Source organism: Ochotona curzoniae, unplaced genomic scaffold (genome assembly GCF_017591425.1).
Source record: "Ochotona curzoniae isolate NIBS_2020 unplaced genomic scaffold, NIBS_Ocur_1.0 contig_908, whole genome shotgun sequence".
In the NCBI taxonomy this organism is placed as follows: domain Eukaryota; kingdom Metazoa; phylum Chordata; class Mammalia; order Lagomorpha; family Ochotonidae; genus Ochotona; species Ochotona curzoniae.
In genome coordinates this window covers 14,496,432-14,515,373 of record NW_024466607.1, presented here as the reverse complement: position 1 = coordinate 14,515,373, position 18,942 = coordinate 14,496,432, and the positions used below count along the sequence as shown (strand labels likewise).

General features: G+C 40.9%; 1 protein-coding gene across 1 annotated transcript in view; it reads left to right on the top strand.

The window, feature by feature from the left end:
* Positions 1-18,942, top strand: part of SMARCC1 (SWI/SNF related, matrix associated, actin dependent regulator of chromatin subfamily c member 1) — a 102,080-nt gene that overhangs the window by 42,601 nt on the left and 40,537 nt on the right. The window contains exons 17-21 of the mRNA XM_040994381.1: positions 393-546; positions 1,273-1,386; positions 3,172-3,231; positions 12,181-12,439; positions 13,063-13,224. Coding sequence (XP_040850315.1) covers positions 393-546; positions 1,273-1,386; positions 3,172-3,231; positions 12,181-12,439; positions 13,063-13,224 — 749 coding nt within the window. The remainder of the gene's footprint in view (positions 1-392; positions 547-1,272; positions 1,387-3,171; positions 3,232-12,180; positions 12,440-13,062; positions 13,225-18,942) is intronic.

Sequence of the window (18,942 nt, the reverse complement as noted above, 5' to 3'; positions counted from 1 at the left end):
CACCTTAGAATTTCCATTTTCCCAGATATTTGTTGTCAATACTTAGCTGAAGTATAAATCAATTTATTCTGCTCTCCTTCCTCTGCTATGGTACCTGATGTTCTTTGCAGACCCTAATGGACTACCATATCCTCCATGTGCATTTGGGAAAGGCATTGTTATTTAATGTTTGATTAAACTGTATGTTTTCTTGCTGGCGCCTATCTTTCAGTGTTCATTTTCCAGATTTTACAGTTTACATATTCAATTTTATAGTCAGATACTTGATGGTGATCCACATTTGCAAAGAACATGTTTAGCTGGTTTGTTTGTTTTTTGTGATAGGATGATGGTTACACAGAACATATGGTTGATTCTCTAGATTTTAACTTCAGCGGTTTATTTCCCTTTAGGGTTCATGCCTTTTTAGAGCAGTGGGGACTCGTTAATTACCAAGTTGACCCAGAAAGCCGACCTATGGCAATGGGGCCTCCTCCAACTCCTCACTTCAATGTGTTAGCTGATACTCCCTCAGGGCTTGTGCCTCTGCACCTTCGATCACCTCAGGTAAATTCCTTTGGCCCCAAGTGGTAACTGGATTACTCCTTAGAGCACTCTTGTTCAAAAACAGTGATTGTAATGTTAGAGTATCACTGGTAGTGTTGCTTCTTAGCTGAAGGTTTTTGTGTGTGTGTGAATTCCCTTTTCCTGTTGCAAATAATGAGTGCATAGAATCTATGGACTACATTAAATGAGTCTTAATGGGCTCAAAAGTGTGCCTTAATCCATCAAATTACAAATTTATTTCTTATATATGTTAACTTCTTTATCCTTCTGTTCTCAGACATGGATAAACAAACAGATTACACAAAATCACTTTCCACTGTCTTTAACCTGTGTCCACAAAACGTGGACTACAAAATCTTCATCTCTAAAGTAAAAATTTGGAAAAATCAGTTTCTGCAGATGCAAAGTTGTAAAGACTTATTATTATATCAAGTAGAGTGTATATAGCCTTGTATTGAAACCTAAGCTCAAAATCTCCAGCTCGAAATAAAAGAGTATTTTAAAGAATGTTTATTGTTTTGTATTGTTTCTGTGAGTTAAAGAGGCACCAAAAATGTTTCTAAATAGTATGGAGTTATGAATATTTTTCTTTTTTGGTGGATTTTTATCTGTTTTGTAGAAAAAGTGCAAAGAGTGATTTAAGTGCTGATATTACCGTTTTAATAACTTTGATCCTCTTTACTTTGAAGAGGCTAATATAACTATTTATCATTTTTTGACTCATAGATCCCTGCTGCTCAGCAGATGTTAAATTTCCCCGAGAAGAACAAGGAAAAACCAATTGATTTGCAGAATTTTGGTCTTCGTACTGACATTTACTCCAAGAAGACATTAGCAAAGGTAAGGAATTTTCTAAGCATACCTGCTGGATTCTAGTCTAGCATGTCTTTCTAAGATGCGTAAATTTCTTTAGGAAGTGTAATTTCTTTTTATTGTTTGAAATTTATTTATTTGAAAGTGACGGGAAGAAAAGGTGAGTATGCACATGTGAGCTCTCCGTTTGCTGGTTCACTCCCAAGAACTTGGGCCCTCCTTCACTGCCTTCCCAAGCCACACGCAGGGAGGTGCAATGAAAGTGGAGCTGCTGGTACGCGAACTGGTGCTCACATGAGAATCCCGTGAATGCAAACGAGTACCTCAGCAGCTTGGCTAGAGTGCTGGGCCTGTCCTCCCCACCTTTTAAGGATGACTTATGTGAGAGAATTACTGAGAGATAGGAAGAGACACTTTTCCCACTGGTTCACTTCCCAAGTGGTAGTAATGGCTTGGGCAAAGCTAAGTGAAAGCCGTGAGCAAGGAGTTGATAATATTTGGGGATCTCAAAAGTAGCCGTTTCCTTCTGCTTTAATATAGTTAGGTTATGTTATTATAAATGTTGTAATTTTTAGAAACTTAAAAAAAGTATGGACTCAGGGCAACTAATTATAGCTTAAATAATTTATGTTTTGTTTCAAAAATTTTTTCAATTTGAAAGTTTACAGAGAGAAAAAAAGGAAACACAGATCTTCCATTTTCAGATGACTATAATGATCAGAGCTGCTCCCTTTTGAAGCCAGGAGCCTGGAGTTTCTTCCATCTCTCACTTGGGTGTAGGGACTCAACGACCTGGATTAACTGACGCTACTTTCCCAGAACATTATAAGGGAGCTGGATTGAAGTGTAGCAGGTTTCAAGCTGGCACCCATGTGGCTTAACCTACGTCACCATGGTGGCAGCCCCACAAGGAAACTAATTTTGTTTTTTAAGGTTTATGTATATTTATTGGGAAGGCAGGTTAGATTTACCAAGAGAAAGAGAGACAAAGATATTTCATCTGTTCATTTATTTCCCGAATGTTCATGAGTTCTTGATTAACATCAGGAAATCTTTGAAATAATGTTTTTTGGGTTTTTAAATTCTCATTATTTAGGGCTTTAGGTAGGTGATTTGCATGAAATGATCCCTGAAAAACTACTTTGTAAAAAGAAATTCCTTTAAAAGAAGTGATTGCTGCTGAGCTCTGTCCATACTGTCCTTTTTTCTTTTTTAAGATTTATTTATGGGCCCAGCGCGGTGGCGCAAGTGGTTAACGTCCTCGCCTTGCACGCCCAGGATCCCATATGGGCGCCGGTTCTAATCCCGGCAGCCCCGCTTCCCTTCCAGCTCCCTGCCTGTGGCCCGGGAAAGCAGTCGAGGACAGCCCAAAGCTTTGGGACCCTGCACCCGCGTGGGAGACCCGGAAGAGGCTCCTGGCTTCGGATCAGCATAGCATCGGCCGTTGTGGCCGCCTGGGGAGTGAATCATCGGACGAGTCAGATATACAGAGAGGAGGAGAGACAGAGAGAAAGATCTTCCATCCGATGATTCACTCCCCAAGTGAGCTCAATGGCCAGTGCTGTGCTGATCCAAAGCCAGGAGCCAGAAACTTCTTCTGGGCATCCCACACGATTGCAGGGTCCTAAAGCTTTGAGTTGTCCTCGACTGCTTTCCCAGGCCACAAGCAGGGAGCTGAATGGGAAGTGGAACTGCCGGGATTAGAACTGGCGTCCATATGGGATCCAGGTGCATTTAGCCACTAGGCTATGGCGCTGGGCCCAATACTGTCTTTTAGTGATGAAATGATTAATAATGATTTTGTTTCTTTAGAGTAAAGGTGCTAGTGCTGGAAGAGAATGGACAGAACAGGAGACTCTGCTACTCCTGGAGGTAAGTGGATAAATAGTGAAACTACTTCATCCATGCTTGGAATATGTATCTGAAGTATTCACTTTGAAATGTCTATAGTTGAGTTTACAACTTTAACATTGGTACAAGTGCTTTTCCTTTAGTAAGTCATTGAGATTCAGTATTTGATATCTTGTTCTTTCATGTGTCTTGCACTTCATAGCATCAGATATTAGAAACATCTGTACTTTGCTTTTGGACTATAAATTTATAATTTTTAAAGTTCTTTTATAAGAACATTTAAGTAAATGGCTTTTTTGTTATTCTAGCATTGAAGAAATGATTACTGAAATGGTTGGGTGTTACTACTTGTGTTAGTACTAAGATATATCTACTACATAAATATATATACCAGTTTTGATGGCAAATATCAACATAATAAAATAGGCCATGTTACGTTAGGACAGTCAGCTCTATGGATCTGTATGCTTCTTCAGAGTCTGGTGCTTGCTGGGTCATCAGACTCTACCTGGAGAGTCTGGGAGCCTGGTGGGATTTGGTTCCTGTATTGCTCCTATTCAAATTATTTTTTTGTTTCTTTTCCTAAATAAAAATTAACTAATTAGTTATTAATTAATTATAAATAATTACAGAAAGAGAGGTGCAGAGAGAAAGATCTTCTCTGATGGTTCATTCCTCAGATGGGCACAACTGCCAGGATTGAATCAGTTTGAAGCCAGGAAATTCATCCTGGTCTGCCATATGGATGCAGCGCCCCCAAACACTTGGCCCATGCATTATCTCCTGCTTTTCCCAAGCATATTGGATGCTGGAACTGAGGTAGTTAATTATTCCACACCACAACTGCAGCTCCCCAGTTTAAATTCTGAAGTTTTTAAAATAATTGTTGAGTGAGTGAGAGAGAGAGAGAGAGACAGTGTGTGTGCATGTGTGTGTTTTAGAAGTTTTGGTAGTATATTAAATTTTTCCCTTTACTTTTTTATTATATATTTAATTTTTTATTATATCCTTTTCAACTTCTTATGTTCTCTCCTCTGTCTTCTTTATGATCAGAATTTAAAATAACTTGTGTAGAGTTTTTGCCACCAAGTTAACTTGTTCTCTTTTACCTATTCAATATCGATGATACGGAGACAGCTTCTTTTTCTGACATATTTTGTATTTATTTAATGACTGTTTTGTTTAGCCAGATCTGTCATGGGTGATTGTTGTTAATGTGTGTGAAGGAATAAAACATGCTTTAGTATTCCTGTTTTTTAAAATTGGGCTTTGAATGGGGGAGATTAGTCATACAGTAGTAACTGAAAACAACGAATCTTTGTCTTGCTCTTTGGTGCTCAAAATTTGCTCTTTTTTCCATTTAAGATTTGTGGATAGTAAACAGAATAGGATAAGAATAATTGTGACCTGGTGTTTAACCATAGCACTCCTTCACAATAGTGCCTTTTATCTCATGCAGGTGGAATCTGTGCAGTAGTTGCCATTTCCTTCAGTCATACAATTGATTCAACAGGTGTTGCATGTATTTACACAAACAGTAATAAGAGGTTTCCTCACAACATTATTAACCATTAACATCTTTCATTTCTATGTTTATTTAGAACAATTAATATGAGAGGAGAATTTTTAATTGTTGTAAAACAAGGAACAAATTTCAATTTTCCTTTGATAGATGGATGGATAAATCCAGTATACTCATTGAGGTCCATTGTTTCCAGTAAGGCATCTTAATATCTTCTTAGAAAACTATATCATGTAGGCATCATTGCAGATGTTTCTGATCTTCAGAACATGTTAAATTTTTTTCTTTTCCTTTTTTTTTTTTTTTTTTTTATTTTAAAGGTAGAGTTAGGGAGCAAGAGATCTTCCATCTGTTGGTTCCTTCCATGCTTGGCTGCAACTCTTGGCTGTACCAGGCTGAATTCCCAAACCAGGGCTCAATCCAGGCCTTCCTCTTGCTCCCCACCCCCAGGAGCAGGGGTCCCATTACTTAGATCCTTCTCTGCTGCTCATCCAGGCATCAGCAGAGAGCTGGGTCAAAGTGGGGGCAGCCGTGACTCAAACTCATGCCCATATGGGATGCCAGCATTGGATGCTGTTAGGTTAAATTAATGCACCACAGTACTGGACCTGAGACCATCTATTTTTATGTCTTTAATAAATAAATAAGAACAACTTTCTTTTATTTCAAACACAGATTCTAAACATTGTTTTATTTTACAAATGCCCTTAACAGGTGTGGCTGCTCCCGTTGAATCCAGGATCCTAGATCTCAGTCAGTTGTCTTTCTTGGGATTGACAGGAACCCAACTACTTGAGGCATCCTTGCCTACCGGTCAGGGTGGTCATCTGGAACATGTATCTAGTGCTTGTCAGCATAGAATCTAGGCATCCCAAGAAGTGCCTTAATTGTTGCACCAAATATTCCCTCTCCTACCCCACCCCCTTTTTCTTAAAGATTTATTTCTTTTTGATTGGTAAGTCAGAGATATAGAGAGAGGAGGAGAGACAAAGACGAAGTTCTTCCGTCAGATGATTCACTCCCTAAGTGAGCGCAACAGCTGGTGCTGCAATGATCCAAAGCCAGGATCCAGGAACTTCCTCTGGGTCTCCCATGTGGGTGCAGGGTCCCAAGGCATTGTGCCGTCCTCAGCTGCTTTCATGAGGCCACAACCAAGGAGCTGTATGGGAGGTGGAGCTTCCAGGATTAGAACCAGTACGCATATGCGATCCCAGTGAGTACTTTAGCCGCTAGGCCATCCACACCGGCTCCCCCCCACCCCCCTTTTTTAAAGATTTATTTATATTAGGAAGCCACATCCACGGAGCAAGCTTTTTTTGGTCCACTTATTCATTCCCCAAGTGGCCACTTGGCTGGAGGTGAGTGGATCTGCAGTCAGGAGCCAGGAACCTCCTCTGGGTATCTGTCGCACATGGGTGCAGAGTCCCAAGGCCCTGGGCTGTCCTTCACTGTACTCTCAGGCCACAAGCTGGGAGCTGGATGGAAAATGGATCAGCAAGGACACTAACCATTGCCCACTTGTGATCTTGGTGGTGCATGCTAGGTGAAGGCTTGGCCACAATGCTATTGCACTGGGCAACTCTCCCTAATTTTTAAAATACTATATGTGATAAGATGTTTTATTAATGCATAGCTCTTATGTCTCTTCTATCATTTTGAGGGGCAGTACATTTGTCCATAATCCACTACTTTCTCAAGACAGCGGCAGAGCAGCCAGGATTCTGAAAAAGCTGTTTCTTAAGTCATGGCTTGAACCACTGTGCCACAATACCTGTATGTTTGCTTTTCCAAAATTTACTGTGGGCTGATGTGATAAATGCTCTTCAAATACCTGTGTCCTGTATCAGAATGCTTGGGTTTGGGCCCAGCGCAATAGCGTAGTGATTAAACTCCTCGTCTTGCACACGCTGGGATCCCACATGGGCACTGGTTCATGTCCCGGCTGCTGCATTTCCCATCCAGCTCCCTGCTTGTGGCCTGGGAAAGCAGTCGAGGACAGCGCTGAGCCTTGGGACCCTGCATTCACGTGGGAGACCTGGAGGAAGTTCCTGGCTTCAATTGTCACAGCACCGGCCGTTGCAGTCACTTGGGGTGTGAATCATCGGATGGAAGATCTTTCCTCTCTCTCTCTCCTCTTGTCTATATATCTACCTTTCCAATAAAAAACAAAAAACAAACAAACAAAAAACTTAAAAAGAATGCTTGGGTTTGAATCCCACTTTCATCCAGTTCTAATCTGTCAATGTGTGCTGTGTGATATAGAAGGTGATGAGTCAAGTCGTTGATTCGCTACGATTTCTATGGAAAACTGTTCTTGGCTCTAGCCTGGGCTGTGGCAGGCATTTGGGATGGCCGCATTTCCTAATATGTAAGAGGTTAACAACAACAAAGATGTGTTCACTGATCTTTTCATGCTATGTCCAAATTACAACCCCTGAACTTGAGATTGACAAGACCTGAATCTGCACAGTTACTGAATTTCCTTTGTGAACTTGATTTTATTCTATATGCTTTCTTTCCTTTTTTGAGCAGTGTACTTTTTCACCTTAGATATTGATGGGTATAAAATGCTATATTTTAAGATAAAATCCGTGTTATTAATGTTTGTGTTAGAAGAATTTCTTTCTTGTTAATGAGCTGATTTATTGAGATAGTAACACTAAGTGATGCACACTAAAGAGCAGCAAGCTATTTTTTTTAAGATTTATTTTTATTGGAAAGGCGGATATACAGAGAGGAGGAGAGACAGAGAGAGAGGAAGATCTTCTGTCTGATGGTTCACTCCCCAAATGGCTGTCATGGCTGAAACTGAGCCAATCCGAAGCCAGGAGCTCTTCTGGATCTCCCATGTAGGTGCAGGGAGCAAGCTATTTCTTGTGTGAATGCACTTGAACAGCAGTCCAGGAAGTTTTCCTATTTACTTTCGAGCTACACTTTATGTGACTTAAGTCTTGTACCAGGTTATTTCAAATTGTTTATGGGAAAGGAAAATTAAACAGTTATACATGTTTTCCTAGAACCACTTGCAGACAATTCTGTTTAAAAAACATAAGTCTATCTTCAGGAAAAGTCATTTTTAAAATAGAATGACTTTCACAGGATGTAGTAAAGAAACCGCATTTTCCTATCAACATACTATTAATCAATTCCATGTCAGTTAATGCCATAAGTTTGTAAATGGCTGTTGATGTTATGTTCGGGCTTTTAATTGATTGGGATGGTAATTTGCTGGCTTTACCTTGGGACCAGAGATGGTCTCACCAACAAATTGTTGAACCCACTAGGATATTGAGACACTGGACGTTATGCTTGGTAATTCTTCCAATGAAAGAACCTCAACTGAATTTGAACTGTGGCAACACAGCAAGGTGGAGAAATCCACCATGAGAAGAGGGTTCGGGGAGGGGTTGGGGGGAATCCCAGTGCCCATAACACTGTGTCACATAATGCAATGCAATTAATTTAAAGCAAATAGAATGACTTTTTAGTTTGAGAGCCTTGAAATTACTTTCCCAGTTTAGTAGTACTGTTTCCTGTAATTAGCATTCAATAAATCAACTAGGTCTTGCTTTTAAGGTACTGTAAGAGACATTCAGATTAAAGAAGAGGACACTGTCCCTGCCGTTATGGAGTTGATAATCTGTTGAATGACAGACACAGATGCAAAACAAAGAACAAATACAGTGTTCCTATCTTCATAAGACTCTGCAGCATAAGAAATGCATAGAGGACTTCCTGTACAGATGGGTTGGGTGGGTAAGATATGTGGGCCACTTTCTGAGAGTGTATACCTCTGCTGATTCCAATACCTTGTGATTCTGGAACAGCATAAACTAGACTAGCATGACATCCAGGTGTCATGGGATCTTATATTCCTGAAATGTAAGGAGTGATGGAAGAAGTAGACAGTTTTGATTGCATTTAACATTAATTCCGTGATGTCATTAAAGAACAATGTAAGCATTTCAGTCAGGAGACTGAAAGTATTTTATGTGAAATTTATTTCATGCTGTCATCAGAAGCAGTAGTGAATTTAAGAAAGAAGGGCCTGGTGTGATACCTTGTGGCTAAATCCTTGCTTTGTACGCATTGGGATCCATTTGGGTCTCAGTTCATGTCCCAGATGCTTCACTTCCCATGCAGCTCCCTGCTTGTGGCCTGGGAAAGCAGTCGAGGACAGCCTAAAACCTTGGGACCCGGCATCTGCATGAGAAACCCAGAGCAAGCTCCTGGCTGGCTTCAGATTGGCTCAGCTCTGGGGGTGAACTAGTTGGCTGAAACATTTCTGTCTCTCCTCTCTGTGTATCTGCCCTTCTCATGAAAATAAATCTTGGGACATGGTGTAGTTGCCTAGTAGCTAAAATCCTTGCCTTGCATGTGCTGGGATCTCATAGAGATATTGGTTCATTTCCTGGCTGATCCACTTCGTTCCAGCTCCTTTCTTTTTTTTTTTTTTTTTAAGATTTATTTTTATTATTTTTTTATTGGAAAGGCAGATATACAGAGAGGAGAGACAGAGAGGAAGATCTTCGTCCGATGATTCACTCCCCAAGTGAGCGCAACGGGCCGATACTATGCCGATCCGAAGCCAGGAGCCTCTTCTGGGTCTCCCACACGGGTGCAGGGTCCCAAAGCTTTGGGCTTTCCCAGGCCACAGGCAGGGAGCTGGAAGGGAAGCGGGGCTGCCGGGATTAGAACCGGCGCCCATATGGGATCCCGGGCGTGCAAGGCGAGGACCTTTAACCACTTGCGCCACTGCGCCGGGCCCTCCAGCTCCTTTCTTTTGGCCTGGGAAAGCAATCGAGGACAAGCCAAAGCTTTGGGACCCTGTTCCCCAGTAGGAAACCCAGGCTCCTGGCTTTGGATCAGATAAGCTCCAGAGGTTGCAGCCACTTATGGAGTGAAGCACCAGTTAGAAGATCTTTTCTCTCTGCCTTACATTTTTGCTATTAGCATTAGGCTTTACTGTTGCATGGCATGGAGTTTGTTTCTCAAAGGGTTGCTCTCACAGCTTTTTTCATGTTGGGGAAAATGTTATATGTTAGTTTCATTTTTTGGGTTGGGAAGTCAAATTTACAGAGAGAAGGATAGGCAGAGAGATAGATGCTCAATTAACTGGTTCACTCCCCAAGTGGCTGCTGCAGTGGGACCTGAGCCAGTCCAGAGCCAGAATGTTCCTCCAGGTCTCCCGTGTGGGTTCAGGATCCCAAGTCCGTGGGCCTCTTGCACTGCCTTCCCAAGTGCCCAGCAGGAAGCCGGAAGGGAATTGAAACCAGTGACACAAATCAGCACTCACATGGAATCCCAGTGCATCCAAGGCCAGTACTATAGCCACTAGAGTATCCTTCTGGGCCCAAGAATATAAACATTTTTAAGTAGCACGTTTATTGCCAGAGGGTTTTAATTGAGTATGTAAAATAAGTTCCTGTCCTATTAAGAAAGTTCAGATAGCCCCAGGAGCCTCCTGTGTGTCTCCCATGTGGGTACAGGGTCCCAAGGCTTTGGGCCATCCTCAGCTGCTTTCCCAGGCTACAGGCAATGAGCTAGGTGGGAAGTAGGGCCGCTGGGACTAGAACCAACCCCCTTGTGGGACTTTAGCCACTAGACTACCATGCTCAGCTTATGAGTGTTCTTTTTAAGAAATCTCCTTCTAGAAGTACTTGAGGTCACCTCACCAAATACCCAGAGGAGACTCAGGATTGTCTTCCTTTCCTTGTATATTAAATGAGCGAAACCTATTTCTGGATAGTGTTTTGAGAAGTTCTCTGCTACCTCAGTGACAATGAAAGGGTTTTTTAACAGCTTTTGGAACTCATAATTCAAAGTGTCTGGGTAAGTAAACATGGTCAGAATTGATTTTTCTAGGGAGCTCATCTCTCAGAGTGGATCTGTAAGTTAGGATCTGGTGCAAAGGTTTTCAAGCCTGTTACTGGTAGCATTTGAGTCAGAATTTTTTGTGGGGAGAGGTCAGAGCTCCTATGTGAATGGTAGGAAATTGGATGATTATCCAATGGCCTCTGTTAACATCCCTGTTTTGTCAATAGGAAATGTCTCATGTTATCATTGTGCTTCAGAAGGTAGCCTTACCCCAGTTTTGAGATTGGTCACTGTAGTAATCCATTAAATATATGTGTTTTGGTTTTTTGTTTGTTTGTTTTTGGTACCAATTAATTCTGTGACTTTCTTTGTACCACTTAATTTTGCTTGTCTTTCTAGAATTCTGCCCTTCTTCCCCTTGCAGACAACTTTTTCTCTTTTTTTGTTGGAGTGCTTAAAAATTTTCGCTGGAAAACTAATATATTCTTATCCTATCAATTTGTATAGTTTTTAAATTTCGGAATCTATATTGATTTTTCTAAAAAGCCCGTTTGGAATTTGAAACAGATTGTGGTGTGTATGTAGTTCAACCTGAAAAGAATTGATGTCTAGTGTTGGTAGTGTGAATAAATGAACACCCCATATCTTCTGATTGTTTAGTTCTTTCTGTTGTTGCACTGTGTTCTATTTTCCCAGCATATTGACTGGTTTTTAAAGATTTGTCTTTATTTGAATGGCTTAGTAACGTAGTTAAGATCATCCATCTTCTGCTTCATTAAAATGGCCCCAAAAAGCCAGAGCTGGGCCAGGCTGACACCAGAAGCCAAGAATTTCATCCAGGTTTCTTGTGTGGGTGGCTGTTGCCTGGTCCTTGGGCTATATTTTGCCTTGTCCAGGTCATTGGCAGCTGGTCGATTTGGAAGCAGAATGGCAGAGATATGAATTGCACTCTGATATAGAATGCTGGCATCTGAAATATTTTGTTATATATATTTCTTTTTATACACTTATAAATATTTATTTTTATTTGAAAGGCAGATTTACAGAGAGAAGGAAGGTCAGAGACAAAGATTTTTCATCTACTTGTTCATTCCTCAAGCTGTCACAGTGGCCAGATGTGAGCCACTCTGAAGCCAGGAGCCAGGAACTTCTGCCGGGTCTCCCGTGCAGGTGCAGGATCCCAAGGCTTTGGATCATCCTTGTTTGCTTTCCAGACCACAAGCAGGGTGCTTGGGTGGGAAGTAGAGAAACCAAGATAGGAACTGGTGCCTATACAGGATCCCAGCATTTATAGGCGCAAGAGTAGCAAGTTGAGCCTTCACCCTAGCACCTATATTTCTTAATTTTCTTGGCTGTTTTAAATATTAAAATTTCCCATTGCTGTTATATATAGAAATATAATATTTTTCTGTTGCTCTTTTATTATATAAGTAGCTCAATTGTTTATGTCTGTCACCTTTTTTGTAGCTTCCATAACATTCTTTATAATCATGTCAGTTTTAGTAGAAATTGGTGTTATTGAAAAATAAAAAAAACTGCTAAAGAACAGTCACAGGCTTCTAAAGTTGCTACATATTATTTCATTGTTCCCTGATTGTAAAGCTCCATGTTTGCTTTTTTTTCTGTTTTAGGCCCTGGAGATGTATAAAGATGACTGGAACAAAGTGTCGGAGCATGTTGGAAGTCGCACTCAGGATGAGTGCATTCTCCACTTCTTGAGGCTTCCCATTGAAGACCCCTACCTTGAAAACTCTGATGCTTCTTTGGGGCCTCTGGCCTACCAGCCTGTCCCCTTCAGTCAGTCGGGAAATCCAGTGATGAGCACTGTGGCATTTTTGGCATCTGTGGTGGATCCTCGTGTGGCATCTGCTGCAGCAAAAGCAGCTTTGGGTACGGACCTCCCAAGCCATTTCTATAAAAGATGAACACACTTTTTTCTAAATGTGCCTCTAAAGATTTTTTTTTACTTACTTGAAAGGCCAAGTTACAGAGAATTTGATCTTAAATTTAAATGTTGTCAGCTGTTACGAGCATTGATATTTATTTTTTAACTTCAAAATTGACAACTTTAAGAATTGGAGGAACATACAGATATTTTATATGGTATATTTTGTGATTAATTTGGAATTTGCTATAACCATGTCATGTAATATTTTTCTGTTAATATTATTAGACCTTGCTTGCAGTATGCAAGTCATCCTTGCTTTGCTTCGTTTCTTGAGTATCAATCTAGGCACCTAGAGTTAGGTAAATATTAGGACTGTAATTTTGATTGTTAACTGGCAGTTTGCTGAGGAAGAGATTATAATATTTAGGGGAAAAGAAACTCCCAGACTCATGGAATTTCATTATTGTTCATTTCATCTGGCTACTTGTTTTGCAAGAAACTGAGTACCTCTGGGATCACTACATAGCCCACAGAATAAAATATTCTCCTATTTGCTATTGATTTTACCTTGAAAGCAACATTTGTGCAGAAGGTCATTTTTATTCCATTTTTGTTCTTGAATCAGAGGAGTTTTCTCGCGTTCGGGAAGAGGTACCACTGGAATTGGTTGAAGCTCATGTCAAAAAAGTACAGGAGGCAGCCCGTGTCTCTGGGAAGGTAGATCCCACCTATGGCCTGGAGAGCAGCTGTATTGCGGGCACGGGGCCTGAAGAACCCGAGAAGCTGGGTGAGTCACAGGGCAAACATGCATCGTTGCCTATCTGCATAAAATGATGAAAATTAATTTGTCTTTTAAGTTCAGTGTATGAGTTTTTTCCCTTCATTTCCTTCATGGTGTCTAGGACTAGAAAAACTACCCCATGTCTATTGGTCAGTTTTAGATGTTGGTTTTTACTGGAGATTAGCTTAATTTACATGTTGCTGAATGGCTTTGACCATTGCTCTTTGTGTGTGAATGTGTGTTTGAGGTAAAATTCTTTGGATATAAATTCCAAGTGTTTTACCACTTCAAGTTATATAATCCAGTAACCTCTAGGATATTCACATATTGTGTATCTGTCACCAGAATGTCATTACCCCAAGGAAATCTTCAAACTGTTGTGTGTAGTCTCTCTTCCCATTTCTTTGTCTTGGTTGTGGAAAGGTGTTGCTTTCTATACCGCTCTGAACATTTCATATACATGAAATCATGCCATATCTGACCTTTGTTTCTGGCTTCTTTCACTTAGCATGTTTTCAATGGTCCTCAACCTTATAACCTTATTCTGTGCAGAATAATTGTATTACATTCTTTCTGGTTATTCATTGGTTCATGGCTGATGTGTCCTTCCCACTTTTATCCTGTTGTCACAGATGATGCTACGAATATTTGTAGTGACTAGAGCTTTTCCAATTCTCTTGGGTATGCACTTAGGAAATACCTGATTCATGCATTAATCCTGTGTTAAAATTTTTGTGAAACTGCCGATTCTTTACATAATTACAGAACTATTTTACATTCACATCAGTACTATATGATGTTTCTGATTTCTATATATCCTTGCCAATACTTGTTTCTCATCATTAAAGAAAATAGCCATCTGTTTGGTTTGAAATATTTACGTTGGACCCAGCATGGTAGCCTAGCAGCCAAAATCCTCATCTTGCACGCACCGGGATCCCTTAGGGGTGCTGGTTCATGTCCCGGTGGCCCCCCTTCCCATCCAGCTCCCCTGCTTTGGGCCATTCTCTACTGCTTTCCCAGGCCACAAGCAAGGAGGTGGATGGGAATTAGGGCCTCTGGGACACAAACATGCGGCCAAGTGGGATCCCAGCACTATCAAGACGAGGACTTTATCCATGAGACTTCTGTACTGGGCCCTTAATCTTTCTTTTAAATGTAATAGCCCTTTGTTTATTTGAAAGGAAAATTAGAAAAGGTGTGAGGGAGGGAGGGAAAGTTTTTTAATCCACTAATTCACTCTCTAAAAGGCCACAGCATCTAGGTTTATTATAGGCTGAAGCAAGCATCTTTGATCTCCTATTTAGTTTTCAAAGAAATTTTCTATCCACTCACTCACTCACGCATTCACTCACTCACCAGATGGTTACAATAGCCAGGACCTGGCCAGGCCAGAGCCCAGTATTTCTGCTTTGGTTCCTGCTAGGTGATAGAGACCCATCTTCTGCTGCAGGAGGCTGTGTAGGAAGTGCAGCAGTCCATATGGGATTCTGGTGTTGCAGGCAGTATCTTAACATAGCATACCACAACACCAGTCGTCTCATTTAATCTCATAAAGAAGAAATTTATTGTGGAATTGTGTAAAATGAGCTCCTGGAACTGTATATTTAATGGTTTGAGTAAAATTTGATGTGGTCTCCCTGAGCTTACCAAGGACTTAGCTTCTGTAAGGTTACCATTTACTAGTCACATTTATAGATATGGAGCCTGTTTTGTTTTTTTCTTTGTTTGCTCTAGCCCTCAGAGAGAACTATTGCCCTGATTTTTCTGAATATTGGTTATCAATAGAGGGCCAAGTTTTTGGTTTAAAAAGCAGTCTGAGGTTCTCTGTATTCATTCTTACTCAGAACACTCAGTTATTTTCTTAGATGGAGGTGGAGATGAACAGGCAATGCCGCAGCTCGGCTACTCTTTGTTGGTTATGCACTGCAAAGTTGTGCCAACTTAGTCAGGGATAACCTGGTCCAACTGCATGGTGTATTCTCTGTGGGGTATGAGCAGTTTAATTCACAGCAGTATCTGAAGTAACCTGTCATTTAACTTTTCTCTAGTATAATGTGTACTAACTAGTTGCAGCTACTGAATTTGGATGCTTTTATACTTTACCCAGGACTCTATACTAGGAGGTAATTTAAATATTTCTGAATGAGCTGTGAACAATTAATATTGGGCTGTGACTAATGGAACAAATTGGGAAACAGCAAATGTTTCTCACTTGGGAATTGGCTCAGGCAAATTGAAGTGAGAAGTCAACTGTTTTACCTTTTATACTTAACATAATGAAGGCAAGCTTATTACATAGCACATGGATTTGAAATATAATGAGATAGGATTTTACTAAACAAGGTAATGCTTGGGTAATAAACTGTTGGTAATATTTGTTGTGATACCTAATTTGCCATGCTCTTTCATACATATTGGCAATGGTGAAATTACAGTGTGAGTTTCAGGGTTGTTTATGAAGCATGAAAGGGCTATTAATAGGAATTATTTAGGAAATTTGTATTAGCTTATGAGATAGGCTTTGCTTAGTCTGTTTACTTTGGCTATGGTCATTCACTGAGACATGCTGATTTCTCTAAATTTGTAGACTATTTTATTTATTTCCCCACCCCAAGCCCCCCAGCAGCCTCTTTCTTTCTAGATTATTTCTGTTTCATTTCAAAGAGAAATGGAGAGTTAGCAAAAGAGGGAAAGATTCTTTCATGTGTTGGTTCATTTTTCAAATGCCTACAATCAAAGATCAATCTAGATGCAAAGTAATTACTATTGATACTTGAGATCTTTTGCGTTTAATTAAAAATATTTTTTCGTTCCATGAAAATATAAGGGGAGGGCCCAGCGGCGTGACCTAGCAGCTAAAGTCTTTGTGTTGAGTGTGCCGGGATTCCATATGGGTGCCGGTTCTAATCTTGGCAGCCTCTCTTCCCATCTAGCCCCCTGCTTGTGGCCTGGGAAAGCAGTCGAGGACAACCCAAAGCTTTAGGACCCTGCACCCACGTGGGAGACCTGCATGAAACTTCAGTCTTCTGGGTTTGGATCGGTACAGCTCCAGCTGTTGCGGTCACTTGGGGAGTAAATCATCGGATGGAAGATCTTCCTCTCTGTCTCTCCTGCTCTGTATAGCTGACTTTCCAATAAAAATAAATAAATCTTTAAAAAAAAAATTAGGGGAAATGGAAAAATAAGGCAAAAACGGGAAAAAAAATTAAGTGCTCAAATGCTGTTGGGGGTTTTAACTTTGTTCTGTTTTGCCTGCATTTTACAGGGATAGCCATTTGAATTTCTTTTCAAGAAAATCCTTTGGACAAAACTTTGCATCATTTTTATTCTAAAAGCAAAGAACTTTGTTTTTAGTAGATCTCCTCCAACATAAAAATGTGTGTTAAATTTTTATTTTTAACAATTTATTTAATTTAAAAGAATTACAGATAGAGGAAGATCTTCCATCCACTGGTTCGTTTCACATACGGCTGTTGTGGCCAGAGTTAGGGCCAATTCAAAGGCAGGAGCCCAAGCACCAAGGTTCTCCTATGCCTCTAGTAGGGAGCTGGATCGGAGGAAGAGGATCTGGGACTCAAAGCAGTGTATGTATTGCTGGGGTCTCAGGTGAAGGATCAACTTGCTGCTGCAAAGAACCAGCCCCTGCTGTGTTAAATTTTGAGCCTAAGTCACTGTAAATCTCGGAGCTTGGTTTCTTCGCTGCAGCAGAATGCCAGAAGGAAGGAAAGTTCATAGATGTGCTCTAGTTTTCGTTAACAGAACAGACTCTTTAAAGCCAATGAATTCACTGGCCTGATACCTGTGCTGTCTATCCTCTTCCCTAATTCCTCCCTCAGTCTCTCTCTTATTCCTACTCTCTCCCCACCCCAAACCCCCAGCAGCGTTTTTTTTAAGATTATTTACTTTTATTGTAAAGGCAATAAAAATACAGAGAGGAGGAGAGACAGAGAGGAAGATCTTCCGTCCGATGATTCACTCCCCAAGTGAGTGCAACAGCCGGTACTGCGCCGATCCGAAGCCAGGAGCCAGGAACCTCCTCCAGGTCTCTCACATGGGTGCAGGGTCCCAAGGCTTTGGGCTGTCCTCAACTGCTTTCCCAGGACACAGGCTCGGAGCTGGATGGGAAGTGGAGCTGCAGGAATAGAACCGGCGCCCATATGGGATCCTGGCGCGGTCAAGGCGAGAACTTTAGCCGCTAGACCACGCCGCTGGGCCCTGGCAGAAGCCTCTTTCTTTCTGGATTATTTCTGATCATTTCAAAGAGAAATGGAGAGTTAGCAAAAGAGGGGGAAACTCTTTGATCTGTTGGTTCATTTTTCAAATGCCTACATCATTTGAGTTAGGCTAAACCAAGAAACACTATCCAGGTCTCTCTAAATTTCAGGGACCCCAAAACTTGAGCCATCCTCTGCTTATTTCCAGACTGCACGTTATCAGGAAGCTGTGTTTGTAGCCGAGTGGCTTCCGTTTTAGGCCCTCTGATAAGGAATGTGGACATCTGAGGTGTCAGTTTAAGCTTCTACCCCACAATGCCCTCCCCTGTACTTTGTTATATGTAGTACACAGTTAACAAATTAGAAAATAACACAGGCTCTCCATGGAGCTACAACTGCTCAAGGAAAAAAGGCAAGATGCCACAGACAATTTCAGTGCATTTTTGATATCTGTAAATTAATGGCAACAAATCCTGCACCAAAATTGTTTTTGTGATTTCCTGTATAAGAAGCATTCATAGATGAATGTCAGCATAATCATTTCCTTCAATTCTGTGTGCTGGGTACTTGTGAACAGAGTAAATCCAGATCTACTCTTGTGCTTGTGAACTTTGTTTTTTAAAGGTGTAAAATAGACAGCAGTCTAATCCAGTAAATAGAACTTACAGTGTATAAACCCTATTTAAATACATCAAGTGTTTACGCAAGTGCTATGGTGAAATATGAAGCATGGATGGGAAAGATATGAGTTAAGTGTCAGGAATTGCAAGTTCAAAAGATGAAGGAATATCTCAGTGAGAAAGTGGCATTTGAGGAAAGATGCAAGTGAGAGGAGAATAGAGCCCTGGAGACATCTGCAATAAATGTGTTCCAGGCCTGGGGAGGAGGCAGAGTAAAGGCCCCGGGGCAGGAGTCTACACAAGAAGGCTTGTGTAGGAGTGCCTGGATTGTTGCAAAAAGCTGGTTGTATGAGGTCAGAGCAGGTGCTGGTCAGCCCTAATAAAATTTTAGGGATTTCTCTAAGCTGCGGTGAAACTTCAAATGAATATTTTAGTTGCTTTATATTTGAAAAATCTCAGTGTAAATGTATATCCAACTATAAGTTGATTTATTACTCAGGTAATATACTTGAATGTAAACAGAAATTTACTGTGTCACTAAAGCGTTTATTTAAAAGCAACTTAGCTTTTTTTTTTTTTTAAGATTTATTGATTTATTGGACAGTCAGATATACAGAGAGGAGGAGAGGAAGATCTTCTGTCCAATGATTCAATCCCCAAGTGAGCGCAACAGCCAATGCTATGCCAGTCCGAAGCCAGGAGCCAGGAACTTCTTCTGGGTCTCCCACATAGGTGCAGGGTCCCAAGGCTTTGGGCCATCTTCATCTGCTTTCCCAGGACACGAGCAGGGGAGCTGGATGGGAAGTGGAGCTGCCGGGATTAGAACCGGCACCCATATGGGATCCCAGTGTGTTCAAGGCGAGGACTTTAGCCGTTAGGCCATGCCT